The 20,301-nt window shown below is 49.0% G+C and overlaps 1 protein-coding gene across 4 annotated transcripts in view; it reads left to right on the top strand.

Annotated features, from left to right (window-relative positions):
• Positions 1-20,301, top strand: part of Scn10a (sodium voltage-gated channel alpha subunit 10) — a 107,528-nt gene that overhangs the window by 75,289 nt on the left and 11,938 nt on the right. For 3 of the 4 annotated variants that reach the window (XM_051139999.1, XM_051139997.1, XM_051139996.1), the window contains 7 exons: positions 6,011-6,367; positions 8,137-8,589; positions 10,790-10,915; positions 12,950-13,073; positions 14,329-14,483; positions 17,586-17,759; positions 19,908-20,030. In XM_051139999.1, the coding sequence (XP_050995956.1) occupies positions 6,011-6,367; positions 8,137-8,589; positions 10,790-10,915; positions 12,950-13,073; positions 14,329-14,483; positions 17,586-17,759; positions 19,908-20,030 (1,512 nt within the window). The remainder of the gene's footprint in view (positions 1-6,010; positions 6,368-8,136; positions 8,590-10,789; positions 10,916-12,949; positions 13,074-14,328; positions 14,484-17,585; positions 17,760-19,907; positions 20,031-20,301) is intronic. The other variant, XM_051139998.1, reaches the window with a different exon arrangement.

Raw genomic sequence — 20,301 nt, 5'->3', positions numbered from 1 at the left:
TAGTCAACGATACTGCCGTGAAGCTGTGGGCGCCCTTTTCTTTTTTGTTAGGGTCTGTGTCAGCTGCGGCTGTGCCGTGCCTTGCTCGGCGATGATGACTCGTGCTTGCTCTCGTTGTTTTTCACCAGTCTTGTCAAGAGCCATCAATTTAATTATCTTCTTCAAAGACCCAGCTCGAAGCTCGTCGATCCTATCTGCATCATTGATGTTTTCCGATTTCAATTAATCTCTCATCTTATCTTAATTACATTCTCCTTCCTACATATTTTGTTCTAACCTTTTTAACATACAATTTTCAGTCTATTTTTCTTATTATATTCATGTAAGTCTTCTATTTCCTTCTAAGAACTGCTTTAATCTGTCAATTTTTCTTTGTTTGGTTCTAAATATTTCCCAATTTCAACTTTGATTTATCCTTGGACTCAAAGGTTAATTAGAAGTACGGTTCTTCATTTCATAACGTGTGTGGGTTTCTTGTTGCGCTGTCGGGTTTTGGCTCTGTTGTACTAAAGTCAAATCGTGTATGTTATAGATTTTAAGGCTTTACATTCTATCCATAACTTCTCCTTGTCTGAGTGTATGGGAAATATCCCCACACACTTAACTAGGATGTGTCTTCCGCACTGCCTCTATGCTGCGGGTACAGAAACTTTATGACGTGCTGCGTTTTATATCCTGGCTTATTGTTTGTCTCCTGCTTGTTATAGCAATTACTAAGAAAGCAGTGCTTAAAAATATCTCTGCTGTGATTACAGTGTATACGTGGCCTGCGTGGTTCTGCCTTGAGTCTGGATTATCAGGTGCACACGCATTTTAAGTTTTATACCTTCCTGGTAAAGTCAGACTTTTATTATTAAGAATAACCTTCTTTGTGTTTTAGAAATGATTTCACCTTTTTGAAAAACACAAAGCCTATTTGTCTTGGCAGTAATTAAAAAGCCTGCTTTCTTCTGGTTTAGAGTTTGCTGAATGTATTTGTATCCACGCGTTTACTCACAGGCTTTGTGTGCCTCTTGCAAACCACATACAGTCAGCTTTGGGGTCTCCACTCTGCCCTGGCAATCCAGTCTTTATCTTTTAGCCAAAGCACTAGGCCACCTAGGTCAAGGTAAATACTGATGTATCTGTACACCTATCGTGTCTTGATCTGGCTCTGTCCTCTCTTCCAGCATCTTTCTTCCCTCTTCCCTTCCCTTCCCCTGTCTCTCTTACACTCCCACTTACTCACCAGAGAGTGAATAGCCTGCTTTCTTCTTTCTTTCTTTAAATAGTTAATGTAGAAGTTAGAGTATCAATAGTTGGCTTAGTCAAAATCAAATGTTGGCTAAATCTTTATTTTCTTCCAGGACAACAGCATTTTATAAGAATTATCTGTTTCCAACTTTTAATCATATCAAGCATTTTAGTTTTATATCTTGTTTTAATTGGGAGCTATACTCAATGACAGAGAGCTTATATGACACAAGGATCTGGGCCCTACACAAGGTCCTTTTAAAAAAATACCAGTAAGTAGAGAGCTGGAAATCAGTAACTGGATCTGGTGAAGTTGTGTTTCTTACCAGTATTAGTCTGGTGCAGGTCTCATGGCTCTCACTGGGCTCCTAAAGAAGGGACCTTGCTTGCTGCTCCTGAAGATGTCTTGCAGTTCTCAGAGTTTGCCTCCCACTTATGGAAAATAGGGCAGCAGGGGTTTCTAAGCTCTGTGATATCAAGATCTTTTTCACTCAAGGCTCCTGGCTCACCATGCAGTATCACACACTTTAAACCCTTAACTGGCTACAGGTCTGAATTGTGGTATACCCTCAAGTTCCTTCTATGACAAAATTCTCAATTCTTTCCTTTCCTGCTCCAGGCCTTTCTTTCTGGTAAGGCCTCACTAGTGTAAGCGTGACTTAAATGCCTCTTTTCTTAGAAAATTTAACTCATTTTCAGTACCCAAAGATGTGATCCCGTTGGCTAGTGTTGGTTATTAGAAGCCGCGTGCTTTCCCAAATCTTTACTAGAACCTCCGGGTTCTATCGCTTTCGTTTCTTATAAATTAGTAATCTATTTCCAAATCGTGTGACTGTCTTAGACTATCTTGACAAACACAGTCAGTCACAAACTGACACTCAAATACACGATGTCTCTCTTTGGGTTTGGGTTTCGAGATGGGGTCTTTAGTGCAGGCCTCCAGCTTGCTCTGTAGGTGAAACAACTGTGAACTTCCTTCCTCCACCTCCCGAGTGCTAGGAATATGGATGTGCACCCCCATGCCTGGGTTATGAGATACTGGGGATCAAGCCTAGTGTTTTGAGCGTGCTAGGCAAGCACTCCGTCCATTGGCCTTCGTCTCCAGCCTCCCAACTCTAATGTCATGGATGACCGCTCAGGAAACTCATGATCTACCTTGTTATTATGGCAACCAGTGTGCTTGCCACTGAATAGCAGCGGAAACACTTCCCAGGCCTTTTTCTATCAGTTTTCTTGCTGTTCTCAGTATGTCCACAAAACCAGTGGCACACACTCTGTGCTTTTGAAATGGCAGCATCTCTTTTCAGTGAACCAATTTCTTCACTATTCAAAATAAATACAATTAGTTTCAGCCACACTCCTGAGCCTGTGGAGTGACATCGCATGTGTGATGTTGGTTGCAGAGTTTGCTGCAGGGGGTGGTGTGGATTTCCAGATTGTTCTATCTCATGATATCCCCACCTCAGTGGGTGGCTTCTGTGGTGGCTGCAGAAGAGGCAGAGAGCATAGAGGGTGTCTCGCCTGGGCCTGGAAGCATTATGCACTAAGCTGCCTCCATCTCCAACCCAACCATCAAACCCAAAAGCACAACTCCAGGCATTTGCAAGTGACACCAGAAGCTGCCTTCCTTTGCATCTGAAGGGAAGAAAATCTTCACAATTGTGTAAATTTTGAATGAAGTGCTAACTTTATCTATTCATTACTGATAGACTTAAGGTTTTTATTGCCAAATGTTTTCTCTAATATTTGGTGGAAAGAGACACCAAAGAAGAACCCAATATAAGCGATCAGGTACCCCTGTCTTCTGATATTTATCACATTACAAGGCCTGTTTTATCATCATGGTGACCTCCTCCATAGAGACCAGACCTGCTTTTCACTCTATTTTAGAAAGAACGCGTCATCATTAAAGTACAGCACATAAATCGGGTGTGGGCATCCACCTGTGAGCCCAGTGCTGGGGGTATGTAGATAAGAGAGTTCCTCGGACAGTGAGTTTAAGACCAAAGTTTAAACCCAGAGGGAGAGATAGAGACAGAGACAGAGACAGGGAGACAGAGAGACTGAGAGACCAAGAGGAAAGAGAGAGAGAAAGAAGAGGGGAGAAAGAAAGAAATATGAAAAAAAGATAAAGAAAGGAAGTGGAAGGGAGGAGAGAAAAGAAGTTTAAGAAAAGAAATTGACTTCAAGTCAGTTCTAGCCAAAAAATTGCCCACTGCTTCCCGCTGGCCTATTTCCCTCAGAGTGAAGTTTTTATATTAAATCTGAGATTAAAGAAGTGCTGTATTAATGATAAATCAATATTAAGTACCTACCAAAATAACTGCTTATAAATTGTTGCATGATTTGAAGAATTTTTTTGGTCATGATGCTAAGCTGGACAAGGACTGTGTAGAACAATTGGCTGTGGGGAGTGTGGCCAGAGGCTGGGGAGTGTGGACAGTGGACCAGAGGCTGCTGGTCTCCTTTGCTCACTCAGGCATCAGCAGGAACCAGCTGCCTGGCCCTTCAGCCCCCGCAGCACACACTCCCTCATGTGTGCTGACCTGATCGTGGGGGACTCCAAACCCAGACATTTCTGGAACACAAGTGGGCAGGTTCTGGTTATTGTTTATTTTGTCTTTTATAACAACAAAAGGTAATAGAAGACGACTCAGTTCATGTCCTAGGTTGAGGAGTAGACACAGTTTGCTTATAATTTTACAAGAGATTAATATTGACAATTAATCTCACTAAGGGGACTCTAATAGTAATCTCTAACTCTTATCTAATGAAAGCAGGAATTTTCTTAGCCAAGTCCAAAAAGGTGGATGTAAATGCCTAACACAGATATAGATAGATGATAGACAGATAATAGATAGAATGATAGATAGATAGATAGATAGATAGATAGAATGATTGATAGATAGATAGATGATAGGTAGGTAAGTAGGTAGACGGATAGATGGATGGGTGGGTTGGTGGGTGGATGAATGGATTGATAGGCTAGATAGATATAGATAGATAGATAGACAGACAGACTGTGTGTGTCTGTGTGTGTGTGTCTATGTGTGTGTCTGTGTGTGTGCACACATGTGTGTGTTCATATCTATGTGTTCATGTGGAGTAACTGTATGTACACATGTGTATGCTTGTCAAAACCAGAGTCCAACATCACATGTCTTCCTTAATCACTAGCCACATTACCATCTTTTTTCCTTTTATTGGAAATACATTTTTTTTCTCACATAATATACCCTGATTACAGTCCCTCCCCCCTTTTTCTTCCATCCAGATCCATTTGTGTCTCTCATTAGGAACAAACAGGCTTCTAAAGGATAATAATAAAACGTAAGGAAATAAAGTAAGCCAGGCACGGTAGCATACACCTGTAATACCAGCACTCAGGGAGGTAGACGCAAGCAGATCTCTGTGAAATCAAGGCCAGCCTAGTCTACAAAGTGAGTCCATGACAGCCAAGGCTACACAGAAAAATCCTGTCTTGAAAAAAAGGAAAATATGATAAGATAAAACGAAACTATCACATTGGAGTTGGACAAGACAAAGAGAAGACTCAAGTGTCAGAAAAACCACTCAGTCACACACTCAGGAGCCCCATAAAAACACTAACCTAAGACCACAATCTCTACACAGAGGGCCTGGTGCAGACCCCTGCAGGCCCTGTGCATGCTGCCTCAGTCTCTGTGAGTTCGTATGAGCTCTGATTGTGTTGATGTAGAGGGCCTTGGTGTCCTCTATCAGCTCTGGCTCTTACACTCCTTCTGCCTCCTCTTGCACAGAGTTCTCTGAGCCCTGAGGGGAAGAATTTGATAGAGACTGAGTGTCCCGAGCTCTCTCGAGCTGTGCCTAGTATCTGGCTGTGGATATCCATATTTGCTCCCATCTGCTGCTGGAGGAAGCTTCTCTGACGATGCTTGAGCAAGGCATTGATCTATAAGAACAACAGGTCCACATGGCTGCTTCAGCCAACTGAGCCTGGAGTTCACCATTGCAGCTAGGCTGGCTGGCCTTGCCTCCCCAGTGCTGGGGCCACAGGTGCTCACCACTGCACCCAGTTTTCATATGGGCGCTGGGGGTTGAACTTAGCTCTCCATGTCTCTGCGGCAAGTACTTTACCAGCTAAGCCATGACCCCATGACCCCATTCCCACAATGGAAACTCTGACTCTCCATCCTGTCCACAAGAAGAGGGGCTCACCCACCTTTCTCCACATGCCCCACAGACCGGTTAAGCCCCATGACTAGGCCTCAGTAAGGCAGGGAGGTTGGTTGGCCAATCCAATGACCGTGTGAATTCTGGATCCATGAAATCATACTTGGTGTGTCAGAGTTAGTGGCAACAACGGATGCTGTCAACTCTGCCAAGGTACAGAAAGCTCTAAAAAGTTAACCAATGTGTGTCCGATGCAGTGGGCCTTACCTTAAGCAAGGGAGGCTAGCCCCTCTTCAGGTCAGATCTTCCGGTAAGTCCCCATCACAGCTAAACTCATGTCGGAAGGCAGGCCTATGTCCAGGGAGGAGCCAGCCTATGGCTGTGAAACAGATAGAAGTGACAGGCTGACCTCTCCAGGGTGCGCCCTCTGGACTTGGCAGTTGCTGGAGGACATTTCAACTTAGGGACCCCTGGAAGGTGGTCAAGGAAAAGGTTTTGAAAGCAGCCTCTAATGCCCTGCCCCCAAACTCGTGAGCTGCCTTGGTTTGGTTTCCAGCCAAGACTTCTGTTATAAAGTAGTGAGGAGAGCAACCAGGCCCTCAGACACAGTCTCTTTTCCCCACAGCTTCGAGTCTTCAAGCTGGCCAAGTCCTGGCCGACCCTGAACACACTCATCAAAATCATCGGGAACTCCGTGGGGGCCTTAGGCAACCTGACCTTCATTTTGGCCATCATCGTCTTCATCTTCGCCCTGGTTGGAATGCAGCTCCTCGGGGATGGCTATGGGTGCACCAACGGCACCGCCGTGTGGAGGAATGAGACACTCCGCTGGCACATGTGTGATTTCTTCCATTCCTTCCTCGTCGTCTTCCGGATCCTCTGCGGAGAGTGGATTGAGAACATGTGGATCTGCATGCAAGTCAGTGAGACGACCATTTGCCTCGTCCTTTTCTTGACCGTCATGGTGCTGGGCAACCTGGTGGTGAGTCTTTTGTTTTGTTTTGGTTTGGTTTGGTTTTTTCAAGATAGGGTTTCTCTGTGTAGCCTTGACTGTCCTGGACTTGCTTTGTAGACCAGGCTGGCCTCGAACTCTCAGCAATCCCCCTGCCTCTGCCTCCCGAGTGCTGGGATTAAAGGTGTGCGCCACCACAGCACAGCCAATAAAGCATTTGCTGTGAGGCCAATCCCTAGAAACCATGGTTCTTTGTTTCTTTGTTTGTTTGTTGTATTTAAAAAACAAAACAAAACAAAAAAACCAAAACCAAAAACAAAACACCAGCACTGGGGAGGTAGAGACAGTCCCTGGGACCTGCTGACCAGCCAGCTTCACCTATTTAGTGAGTTCCGAGCAAGTGAGAGACCAGCCTCAAAAAACGAGCTAGATTGCTTCTGAGGAATGACAGCAGCACAGGGGCTGTCCTCAGGCACCCAACGCCACACTGATTCACACACTCACACACACACTCATTCGCACACTCACACACACTCATTCGCACACTCACACACACACTCTTGGCTGACTGGAGTGCCTTCAAACGTATCAAAGTCACGTGAGACACGCCCTGGGAAGTGTGAGGGCTTCAGGGCCCAGCCTGGCTTTCTAGGAGCAAGCTTGTAGACAGAGCAGGAAAACCCCCTTCTAGCTTTTTCTAGACAAATGACTCAGGACTAGGGAGTGACTTTCCCAAGCCCTAATTTGCTTAAAACCAAGAAAGCAGTGCTTACTCATGGGTGTATGAGAAGGACTAAATTACAGGGGTGACACGTGCAGATTTCCTGGTGCAGTATCTACGAACTCAATGAATGGTGGCCGCTCATTGTCACAGGAAAGTTTCTCTCCTGGTCTCAGGCACTCAAGTGATTTTCTTCAAGAGAATAAAACTGCTCTCAGCTTGTGTCTGGAGAGCGAGACGAGCTGGGTAGTGCCCAGATGGCTGCATCATTTCCGTCTGCTCCCAGCCTTTGGGGGAAGTGCCTCTGGAAATCCAATTAGTACCACCCCCCCTTCTCCATCCCAGCCAAACTCCTCAGCCCATCCCCCACCCCCTCCACCCATGTGTGTCTGAGCCTCCTAGACACTGGTGGTCTCTGTGAAGGGGAGGTGTGAGCTTCTGAGGCCCCCTTTCTTACGCAAAAGGGACCGAGACCTCTGGAAGTCAATCCACGTGTATCTGTAGTAAAGATTTGAGGGAGCTCAGCTGAGAGGATAAAAACACATTCAGGCACGTATCCCTGAGGCACAGATGCCTTCTGCTGATCCTTAGTGGTAGACCCCTCTGTGGCTCATCATCACCCCAAATGTCCCTTTGCTACCCAGGATGACCGCCCTGTGGTGAGGTATATGCTTAGCTACCTCATCTGCACGGACAGGGTACCCAAGGCAGCCTCAAAGTTCTCCTCAGCTGTGTCCAGGGTGTTCATTCTGCCAAGACTCACGTCCTCCAGGTGGGCAGGCCATGGGAGGCCTAAGTGATCAATGCCAGTGAAGAGCCCCTGTGATTGATGGTCACCTTGGTGGCACTTAGAATCACCTAGGAGACACACACCTCTGGATGTGCCTGTGCGGACATTCCCAGAGAGGTTTTACTGAGAAGGGAAGAGCCACCTCAATGTAGGTGACACCATCCCATGTGCTAGGGTCCTACACTGAATAAGCAGGAGGAAGAGGAAACACCAGCACCCATCTCTCTCTACCTCCCAACCGCCGATGCCAACTGATGGGTGAGTCTTCCCTTCCGTCCCTTCTCCTAGGTGCTCAACCTTTTCATCGCCTTACTCCTGAACTCCTTCAGTGCGGACAACCTCACAGCCCCAGAGGATGATGGGGAGGTGAACAACTTGCAGGTAGCACTGGCCAGGATCCAGGTATTTGGCCATCAGGCCAGTCAGGCTATTAGCAGTTACTACAGAAGCCACTGCCGTCTCCGCTGGCCTAAGGTGGAGCTCCAGCTGTGGGTGAAACCCAGACTCAGTGGCTCCAAAGCTGAGAACCAGGTTCCTACAGATGCTGTCAATGCTGCAGTGGGGAACCCGGAAAAGCCAGCTCCTGGTGGCCCCAAGGAGGACCACGGGGACTTCATCACCGATCCTCATGTGTGGGTCTCTGTGCCCATTGCTGAGGAAGAATCTGACTTCGACGAGCTAGAAGAGGAGATTGAGCGCGGTTCTCAGAGCTCCTGGCAGGAAGAGAGCCCCAAGGAAGAGGTAAGGGCTGTCTTCAGTGGACAGATGGCCACAGGAAATTGGGGCTGGGAGTTTGGGTAGGGAGTGATTCTAGGCAGAAGAGAAGTTTTGACAACTAGGCATCATTAGTTAGTTCTCTCACTGCTGTGACGCGTGCCTGAAAAAGCAGCTTTAGAGGGGGAAGGACTCGTTTTGGCTCATGGTTTGAGGGTCCATCAGTCCACCGTGGTGAGCATGACATAATCACACTGGGTCACAGTGATGGAGCAGAGAGAGATGAACTCTGGTAGCCAGCTCACTTCTCCTCATTATCCAGTGCAGGACCCCAGCCAACAGGGTCTTCCTCCCCGACCCCACCCCACCCCTGCGTCCCCAGAAGACACACCTAGAGGTGTGTTTCCATGGTGGTTCAGAAGCCGGCCAAGTAGATTAACCATCAGAGAGACTCTCCAGCATCAGGGGGACAGAGCTGTGAGCTTCCGGCAAGCCAGGCCTAGGCAACTCAGCCAACCAGAAGCTGGAGCGTGCCTGGCATTCCAGAGTAGGTACCACCTCACCACAGCAAGGCCTGGAGGAAAAGGTCAGCATCCTGAAGGATGCAAGTGGGTGCAGAGGCGGTGAGTGGGCCCCAGACCATGGTACTTGCCATCACATTGTCTGTCACACAGCCGCCCTTGCTCTTACATGAGCTGCAGAGGGCATGCCCCCAGCACCAGGATGTCATCAGAAAGTAGGCTCATCTCACCCCCACCAGAACAGGAAAAGCCCTGCTCACTCTATGACACCTTTACTGACTTTTTTTTTTCCAGACAAGCAATGTTAGGAGGAAATGATATTTCCTTCAGAACCAGACTTTAAGGCACCCTGAGTCCTTCTGATAATGCATATCTCTCAATACCTCGCACAGGTCCCTAGTGCTTGAAGCCGATACATCAGCCCTCATTAACCTTGGTGGCTCAGGGAATCCATTCTGTTCACTGAGGGGTACAGGGATCCCTGGGGGTCCCTAGGAACACTCAGGGCTGCTGGCCAGGCCTCTAAAGCTATGCCTTGCATCTACAGCTCTCTCACGGCCTTTCTCCTCTCCAGCTGTCCTTTGCATCCCAGCAGCTGCCATTATCAGCTATCATTTTCTAGGTTCCTTTGTGTGACTGACAGCCGAGGCCAGAGTGTCACCTCCCGGGAGTTGTCTGCCACTTAGGGGCATGTTCAGTTACTTTGGGGGTCCTTGGGATAAGAGTGCTCCAAATGATCTTAGTTCATAGCCAGGGTGACTTCTGGCAAAGCCGTGGCCATGGCTATGTCTATAGAGGCAGATCTCCTCCAATGTGCCATGGCTGTGTCTATGGGGCAGATCTCCTCCAATGTGCCATGGCTATATCTATGGAGGCAGATCTCCTCCAATGTGCCATGGCTGTGTCTATGGAGGCAGAGCTCCTCCAATGTGCCATGGCTGTGTCTATGGAGGCAGAGCTCTTCCAATGTGCCATGGCTGTGTCTATGGAGGCAGAGCTCCTCCAATGTACCATGGCTGTGTCTATGGAGGCAGATCTCCTCCAATGTGTCATGGCTATGTCTATGGAGGCAGAGCTCCTCCAATGTGCCATGGCTGTGTCTATGGAGGCAGAGCTCCTCCAATGTGCCATGGCTGTGTCTATGGAGGCAGAGCTCTTCCAATGTGCCATGGCTGTGTCTATGGAGGCAGAGCTCCTCCAATGTACCATGGCTATATCTATGGAGGCAGATCTCCTCCAATGTGTCATGGCTATGTCTATGGAGGCAGAGCTCCTCCAATGTGCCATGGCTGTGTCTATGGAGGCAGAGCTCCTCCAATGTACCATGGCTGTGTCTATGGAGGCAGAGCTCCTCCAATGTACCATGGCTGTGTCTATGGAGGCAGAGCTCCTCCAATGTACTGTATAGACATCAATATAGTTAGTAATCAGGAAAACACAATGAGGTAACTCTCACCTTGTTGATTTTGCAGATGAAACACAAAAGATCAGAAAGATTAGATAGGTTTCCTAAGGTCACATAGCTGCAAATGGAGTCAGGAATTACATACAGACCTATGGCCTCCACGCTTACTTCCTATACATGTATATGTGCATGCAAGGTACATGTGTGAGGACTTTAGCTCTGGAGGCTTGTCAACATGCAAAAGCTCTTTAGATTCTGACTGAAATTGGCTCGGTTACCCAGATGGGCCCTCTCTCGCCAGCAGGAACAGCTGCCGCAAGTCCACCAGGCACCCAGGAGCTCAGGCTCTGGGTTGTCCTCTGAGGACCTGGCTCCGTACCTGGGTGAGAGCTGGAAGAGAGAGGCTACCCCTCAGGCCCCTGCCGAGGTAGGTGTGTGAACCTCCCAGAGAGGTTCAACAGCCGCACGGGTACTGCTGGTGCTGTCGGAGGATGAGGGCTGGGCAAGGCTGCAGCCCACTGCAGGACCTCCTCTTTAAGCCTCTGCCAGCCTCTGGGTAATCACACCACGCCACATTGCTGAACCTCACCCCGAGCTAGACGTAAGAGAGGGAAGAAAGAGTGTGGCTCCCCAGGCTGTGGGACCTAAGGCCAGCTCCTGCTCTCTAAACCTCCGTGCCCTCCCTCGTCTGTACAGCTGTGTGGCAGTGCCTGTTCACTAAGGTTATTTGGAAGCTTAAATGAGAAGCTGCTCGTCAAACGTTCAGTCTCTGTCTGAAATGGAGTAAGTGCCCAGAAAATGACAGCCAAGAAAAAAAGGGAAACAAAAGACCAGAGTCAAACGATCTTTAAGAGGCAACGTGAAAGTTGGAGGTGTTTCCTGGGTGAGGGAGTCTTCCTGCAGATGCTCCCCCTCTTTCTTTTGTCCACACCATCCTCTCGAGCCAAAAACAGCCTGGGGTGGAGGGGGGCCTGTCTACAGGTGCATAGTGAAGTGACAGCCTCACAGAAACCGAGCAGGGAGAACTCTCAGCTGTAGGATGCTGGAGGAGGTAAAAATAGCCCGCGGTGTCACTTACAAATCCCGGGGGAGCGTCTATGTGCAAAGAGATAGCTATTAGGAGCCGGTGTCTTGGGGCAAGAAAGATGGTTCATTCGGTAAGGTGCTTGACGGGCATGGATGAGGACCTGGCTTTGCACCCCCAGCACCCATGTAAAAAGCTGGGCTCGGCAGTGCACCCCTAAAATCCCAGTGCTGTTGGGCGAGAGGCAGAGATGAGGACTGGGGTGAGTGGGTCCTGGTGCTTAGCCAATCTAGCCAAGTTAGTGGGCTTCATGTTCAGTGGGAGAGCCTGCCTCAAAAACAAAATGTGGAGAGTGACTAAGGAGGACAGCTAATGCTAGCCTCAGGCTTTTACCCACACATGCGTGTGAGTGCTCGTGCACACGGTCAAACACATACACACTGCACAAGCACATATGTACACATATACACAGGCACACAGGCACCACATATTCAGTATTTTTTTTTTTTTTTTTTTTACTGTCACTCTAAGAAACTCAAGACTTTAACTTGACACCTCAGCCTCAAGTGCAGCTGTGACAGCCACTGGACTGGGCTAAGATAAGGCGAACACAGTTCACCCACACACACACACACACACAGAAACTTATCAAGCCCTTCAGTGTGAGGAATGTCAGCTCCTGGCCTTGAGCCCAGGCAAGGCTGACCACAGCTGACTAAGATAACAGAGAGGACTGAGATGGAGTTTGGGGTCCCTGAACACAAGCCATTTTGTCCCTGGTGGGTGAGGGTTGTGACATTCTGCATGTGGGCATCATGTCCCTTCTATGGGCCCCCTGACTATCCTTCCCTTCTCTGTGCTTCTGGTACATAACTCCTGCTTTAATTTTGTTTTTGTTTCCTTGGCCATGACCCTGGCCAGGCAGGGAGGGGCCTGTCAGTGACAGATGGGGACCCACCCTACCATTTGGCTCCATTAGCCGAGCGATCAGGTTCGCTAACGTGAGAGCGGCTCTGGCTCCTAATTGAATTTGTCTGGAGACATTACAGGCCACTTGCTGCCAGGAGGACAGCAGGGCCCCACAACACAGCTCCCCGATTAAATATTCAAGCGCATTGAAAGCTGAGCATCTTTATGGGTGTAATTACGGTGTCTCGGGCTACTGCCAGCTCTCCGTCAGGGCCCTGAGGTTTACATCCTGGCTCGGCTAAGCCACACGGATCCACAGGGAGCATCCACATCCTGGCCTTAGCTGTTGGGTCCCAAACACAACACAAGGATGCCAAGGCAGCAGACAGCACAGCCTGGGCCCCGAGGGGGCTCACCTTGTCCTTCAGGGATCCCAGCCCATCAGATAGGCTGTGACCATGTCCAGATGCCCCTCCCTCCAGGTTCTTCAAAGAGCCACCTTGACTGCCCCAGGCCTCTGTCCTGCAGGGGGTAGATGACACAAGCTCCTCTGAGGGCAGCACGGTGGACTGCCCCGACCCAGAGGAGATCCTGAAGAAGATCCCTGAGCTGGCCGAGGACCTAGAAGAGCCGGATGACTGTTTCACAGAAGGTATAAGGGGGCATGGACCTCCTCAAGCTCACATTAGTCAGGGTCAGGATCCCACCCCATACTTACCTAAGCGCCTCTGTGTCCGGAACCATGGCCTGGCCTCCACAGGAGCCAAACAAACAGGACACCTGTGTCAGAACAAGTTCTCTTTGTGCCATGGGGACAGGCTCCCCGCGCCTTCCTCCCTCCTCACCCTTCTGAGATTATGGGCCAGCCCTCTTGAGTTTGAAAGTGAAAAGTGACCCTACCAAGGTATCACTGTGAGCTATTGGAGGTGTAAAGGACCCTAGGAGGACCATGGGGAGTCTGCTCCCCTCACTCGTGGGTGTCACTCTGCAAAATGGGGCCTGCACTGATCCACCTTTCCTCTCAGTAGTCACAAAGGCAAGGCGCACTGTATTGCCCATAAGCACTTGTGTGACAGATAAGTAACCCAATGCTTCCTGCTAGGGAGGTAATGACAGCCTTGGAGACTTTAAACTGGTGGAGATTGTGGGGAGCAACATTCCATTGAGTTTCTGCTTCCACTAAGCTGGACCCAGGCCCTATACCAGGCGTGTGGTGACTCCCCAGTCCAGCATGCAGCAGGCTGTGGCTTCCCAGATACCATCAGATTTGGGACTCAGGGTTTATCAGTCTTCGAGGATGTGGGGGCATAAGGATGGGGACCACTAGGTCCATTTATAATAAGGAAGGAACCCGGGGAGAGCATTTGAGTGGCAAGGACGTCATGAGAGGTGAGGCCCTTGTGGGCTAGATTGGAAGATGAGCCGGGAGGAACCACGCCTCTTGTGTTGCAGAAAAGGAGTCCTCCCCAGTGGTGCGCATGTGTGCTTCCCAGCAGAGTGTCTTCTCTGCAGGCCAGAACAGCAGTCATCCCTCACCATTTACCCTAGTTTACCCTCTGTGCTATGGTCAAACACCGTGACTAAAAGCAACCAAGGGGAGGAAAGTGTTTATTTGACTTCCAAGTCACAGTCACCATTGAGAGAAATCAAGGCAGGAACTCACGCAAGGACTTGAAGCAGAAACTGTGAAGGAATGCTGTTTGCGCTTGCTCACTGGCTCATGCTTAGCTAGCTTTCTTAAAGAGCCCAGGGCCATCCGCCTAGGGAATGGTGCTGCCCACAGTGGGCTGAGTCCTCCTGTACCAATCAACAGTCATGAAAACACCCCCACAGGCATGCCCACAGGGCAGTCCACGTGTCAGATTGGCAGAGCTAACCAGGGCACTGTCCGCCACCTCTCCCTCCAGGCTGCACTCGCCGATGTCCCTGCTGCAAAGTGAACACCAGCAAGCCTCCCTGGGCCACAGGCTGGCAGGTGCGCAAGACTTGCTACCGTATTGTGGAGCACAGCTGGTTTGAGAGCTTCATCATCTTCATGATCCTGCTCAGCAGCGGAGCGCTGGTAAGAGAAAGTGGGGGCGGGGTCCCTCCTTCAGTGGAGGTGCTCGGCTCACCCCTCACATGGCATTCTAAACCTAGAAGCAAACTTTTCAAGCAATGAGACCCCCGTCTCCTTCTTTACAGATGGAAGAACCAAGATGCAAACGGTTAGGGGACTCTCCCAATGTCACCAACTAGGGCAGTGCAAAACCTCACTTCACCCACAGTGCATACCCAAACCCCTGGCTTTCTAAGCCCTAACCTTCCAAACACACTGCCTTCCTCTGATGACCAAGACCACCTTCCCTTGTCTTAACAAACCGCCTGCCTGCTCCCTCTTCAGTTCTCACAGCTCATCCAGGCACCATTTCCTCATGTCTAGTCATCTGGGCAAGCTTGTGGACATGCAGGCTGGATTTGGGGGCTTGATGACAGAACCTGAGAGCTTGCATTTCCAACAAGCTACAGCTTGAGGCAGCCGAGAGCCATACTGAACAGCAAGGACTTAGGGGATAGACTCTGAGATACTCCTGAGACCATTGGCAGAATGCTGGGCCCCGGAGAACAAGGAAGGGAGGCTTTCTCCTCATGAGCTCAGGCTCGCTGCAGTGTCGCATGCCCGTCCTAACTAAGCAAAGTGGACACAGACATCCCAAAGGACTTTCTGTCCCCCCTGTAGGCTTCATACATGCTCCATACACAAGAATGCTGGCACCAAAGGTCCGGCTGGAGTCCAAGCTAATGTGTTGATGAGCCGGACTAGAGTGCCACCCTCCTCCATTTCTACCCCAGGTCCGTGTCTGTTTGTCTTCTTATCCTATTCATGTGCTCCCTAAAAACAGTCTACTGAATGCCTGAGGCCTGACTAAATGCCAGACTTTCCCAGGAGGAGAGCCAGAAATGCTCAGAGTGTGGCCTCAGCCATAAGGAAGAGCGCATGAAGAAACAGGTGCGGGGGGGGGGGGAGTGAAAGTGACCAGAGCTGCTAAGTGGGCACCTCCCTCGGCACCTCACAGCTCCTGTCTTCCCACTGGCCTTCCCAGAAAGGCTCCCTTCTTTGACCTGCACCCCGTTGCTGCTCTACAGTCTAGCACCAGCCTCCCTGTTCCCAGGAGGGCAGTTAAATCCTGAAACAGCTGTTCTGCTCCAGCCCCACCCCGGCAGCATCTTTAACTCCTTTCCTAGGGGACGAACAGACATGCACCAAAGTTAGGCTTCTTTATACTTTTACTTTGAGTGGTTAAAAAATGGCATGAATTGTCATCTGACAAAGTAAAATGAAAAAAAAAAAAACCACTTGGAAATTATAGAAAAAGGAAAAGGGAAAAAAATCAGCCATTTTCCTGTCACTCAAAGAGAAACTCACTTTGAAAACACTTTGGAGTTAGAAGAAAAAAAAATAAAAAAGAAAAGAAAAAACACTCTTCCCAGCTTTTTGTTTTCTTTGATGTGGTTTGGTTTGGTCTGGTTTGGTTTTTTTCCCAAGACAGGGTTTCTCTGTATAGCCTTGGCTGTCCTGGACTCGCTTTGTAGACCAGGCTAGCCTCAAACTCACAGATACCTTCCTGCCTCTGCCTCCTTGAGTGCTGGGATTACAGGCGTGTACCACTGTGCCCATTTCTTCCCATCTTTCTTAAGCGTGGAGTATACAAATAATGTAAAATAAATGAATTAAGAATTCTGTAATTTCTCAGGTAATATGCTCATACAAAGTCCTTTACCAGCCACAACATACACCATTATAGGAACGTGCTCTCGTTTATTTAATCAGTGCCTGTATTCACACCTCACAGCTGGAGAGCGTGTGGAAACAAAGGCCTGACTTGGGAAATTGATGACAGAACCTGAGAACTTGCACTTCCAACAAGCTGCAGGTTGAGGCTGACGGTGGCAATCAAGAGCCACACGGAATAGCCAGGTCTTGGAGAACAGACTCTGAGATGCTCTAGGCCTTCATTGTTGTCGTGGAGATACGGAAAACTCACTGGAGATTTTGAATGACAATCAGAGATACTGAATGATTGTCAGAAGAACTGAGTGATATCGAATGATGTTCTTTAATGGTCACCAGGGATATTTAATGATGGTCAACAATGTTTAATAATCACAGATGTTAAATGATGCTCAAAGATGTTGGCTGATGGTCCAGGACGTAGAATGGTGGTTGGAGACTTTTGAATGCCTGTCTGGCTTAGGTTTGGTCCATGATGCAGATGTTGAGCTACATGTCTTGATTCGCTAGCTTACTGAGGACTACTTGTGGATGAAGGAAAGAAGGACAGCAGGGCAGGGCAGGGAAAGGAGCCTCAGCTGATCCCACAGGAGCCCTGACCGCCTGGGGCATCACAGAGTTGTCCCACATGGAGGCAAACAGGAGTTCTTACACACCCAAGCCCCCTCCCCCCCCCATGGACGGCTAGGTCTGTCCTGGAGGTGAGGGTCTAACCAATGAAGTGATTCCCAAGTGGATCCAGTTTGATCCAAACCAGCAGCTGACAGACTGAAGCCTTGTGCAAAGAGACCTGTGGACACTGGTGGTACCCAGTGATGTTAGCACGCCCTTAAAGCTAGATTGGCTAGCTTCCTGGCACCCATTTGGCTCCCAAAGACTGGCTGTTTTTCACTCCCACCTGTCAGTGAGGGCCATCTCTATTCTTTTTCATATTTACCTCCGATAAAAGAAGAAACTGGTGTCTCTTTTTAATTTGAATTTCCTTGATTACCCATGAAATGAAACACTTACTTCCAGAAGCTTCTTGGCGATTCTTTCCTTTCCTGTGGGTGCCTACAGATACCCTTCCATGCTTTTATTTTTAAAATAAGTTACTGTGAGCATCGTTTTGGTTCTCTTCCAAAATCCAATCTGAGGTCACTTTTCTCACTTGTACCCAACAACCCATGAAGTATCAGGGCTGGGTTTTCCCCATGGGCTGCAAAGTCTCGGTTTATATCCCACAGTGCCTCCCCCACTGTCCAGCTCAAATCCTCAGAGCAAAGAAAGAAAAATACTGCGCCCACACCAGACTACTGAGGCTGTTCCCGGAGGCTGTGTGCAGGGCTGGCTGGTCCTCGCTGGGGTCAGGGCCCCCCTGTGCCATGGGCCGTTCTCCTGCCTTCCCTGCAGGCCTTTGAGGACAACTACCTTAATGAAAAGCCCCGAGTGAAGGCTGTGCTGGAGTACACTGACAGAATGTTCACCTTCATCTTCGTGTTCGAGATGTTACTTAAGTGGGTAGCTTACGGCTTCAAAAAATATTTCACCAACGCGTGGTGCTGGCTGGACTTCCTCATCGTGAACGTGAGTGGTTCCTGGAGCCCTGTGGGGAGTCGGAGGGTGGGAATCTCACCACGGGCCGCCAGTTATGGCTAATACAGATGCAGCCCAGATGGTTGTCTCTCAGGGGCTGCTTTGAGCATTGAGTGAGAAGCCAAGATAACTTTGCATGTCAGCCAGTGGGAAGTTCTGGGAAGCTCACAGCTCTGACTGCAGTGATCCCCTGGTGAGCCTGCATGTCCCCAGCCTCTGCTAGGTAAAATATGGCTCTCTGCCTTTATACCCAAAGCGAGACAGCACAGGCATCCAGGCTTTCCGGTTCTCTCACCGACTGCCAGGGTTAGGCTCTCAGGGCACTGTGATCCTCAGACAGAACCTGTCTGCCTGCCCACTTCATGGTCTCTGGACTTGTCTGTGCTGAAGATACCCATGCAGCTTTAAAAAACAAAAATATAGGAATACCCAAAATTTGTGGATAAATGGATTGAGCTAGAAATGATCATAATGAGTGAGTTAACCCAGAAGCAGAAAGAATCAAATGGTATATACTCACTTATATCTGCATACTAGCCCAAGGGGCATGTCCCACGAAAGCCTTCACTTACCAGGAAACTGGGACACAGGGGAAGGCATCCTATTGGGACTCTAAATGAGAGACGCACGGGAGAATAGCAAAATAAAAGGATACAGATGGTCCTAGAAATCTACAAGTAGAACAATATGATAGGCAGATTTGGGCCCAGGGGTCCCGCTAAACTAAGGCACCAGCCAAGAACAATACAGGAGGTAAACTTTAAACCCCTTCCCAGATCTAGCCAATGGTCAGAATATTCTCCACAGTTGAGTGGAGAGTGTGATATGACTTTCTCACGTACTATGGTGCCTCACATTTGACCATGTCCCCTGGAGGGGGAGACCTGGTGGCACTCAGAGGAAGGACAGCAGGTAGCCAAGAAGAGACTTGATACCCTATGAGAATATATAGGGGGAGGTAATCCCCCTCAGGAACAGTCATAGGGGAGGGGAATAATGGGAAAATGGGGCGGGGGAGGAATGGGAGGATACAAGGGATGGGATAAACATTGAGATGTAACAAGAATAAATTAATAAAAAAAAAAAAGAAAGAAAAAAGCAAAGAATAAATAAATAAATAAATAAATGCCCTGGGCAAGCAGAAGATTCTGGAAGATTCTGGCCTTCCTGGTCTGGAGCGAGCTCCAAGCATCAGTATTTTGTAGATGCCAGTCACCTCCAAGGTGCAGCTATGGCTGTGAACCTCTGAGCTGAGGGCCCTGGCTCCTGTCTGGTAGCACCAAAAACAAAAACAGTTTCTGCGGCTCATTTGTAGGGACTCTCCTAACCTGACTGCTAATCCCCCCATCAGTGGGTCGGCCATGGGCCCCCCCCCCCCACTTGGAGCCCAGCTATTATCCTTGGAGGAGAAAAAGAAGTCTGAGCTCACGTATCTGGGGACAGCAATGGGTGGGAATGGGTTTTCTCATCCAGAAAGCTGTGTTTTGAGAACATCACAGAAGATGGGCAGAAAGAATGTAGGATCCACAGGAAGAGATGGAGTGTGTGAAATGCTGCCTTTGGGCATGCCACAGACATTGCACTCTTGAGCTCACAGCCGTGCGTGCCGATTGCCTGAACAGGACTGGGCCTGTCAATACCCTGCCATGATTGAGGAGGGGCCCATGAGGCCCCACCCATCCCCAGGGATCAATAGGTCACCAGCGATTGCGAGAGGAAGGAGAGACATCTTCTTAAGGGTGCAGCCACTAATTAGATGCCCATACTCCTGTAAGCAACCCTGATGAAACTCACTGGGTCACACACACACAAAAAAAGTAAACGGGGACCTAACTGAAAGAGGAAGGAGATCGGCAGGAAGACAAGGGAGACTAGGGACTCATGGGAGATGAATATGATCAAAATATACGTCCATATTGCGAAAATGAAACCCATCATTCAGCATAATTAATATACACTAAAAAACATTTAAACTCAATAAAAAAGAGGACCTTTAAGAGTTCAGAATAAGGTGGGAGCAAGGACAATGCCTAGATAGCCAGAGCAGGCACTGGGAGGCTGGGCATAGAGTTGCTGACTCTTTCCGCCAGCTGACATTCTAGTATGCCAGGATAATGCTCTCCTTTTCGCCTGCACCAGATCTCTCTGATAAGCCTCACAGCAGCGATCCTTCAGTATTCAGACATGGCATCCATCAAAGCCCTCCGGACCCTGCGTGCCCTGAGACCACTGCGGGCTCTGTCTCGGTTTGAAGGCATGAGGGTAAGGCCCATTTCATAACCTCTCTAATGGGTAGCATTTGGCACATCGTCCCCAACTCCCCCCACCCTGTGCCCTCCATACCACGGACCCAAAGTGACAGGTCCCACTTCCAGATATCAGCTCTGTGTCGTCCCTTCCTGATCAGAGCTTTGTGACACTGAATAGTCTAACTCTCTTATTGCCCTCAAGTCTAATTTTAAGAACCTCTTTCCCTGTCATCCAGAAAGCCACCACTCCCTGGCCTCAGGCCTCGCCCCCTCAGGGAAGTGTC

This window comes from Acomys russatus, chromosome 32 (genome assembly GCF_903995435.1).
Source record: "Acomys russatus chromosome 32, mAcoRus1.1, whole genome shotgun sequence".
NCBI classification, from domain to species: Eukaryota; Metazoa; Chordata; class Mammalia; order Rodentia; family Muridae; genus Acomys; species Acomys russatus.
Note: the sequence above shows the minus strand (reverse complement) of the source record. Positions and strands in the feature narration are given on the sequence as shown.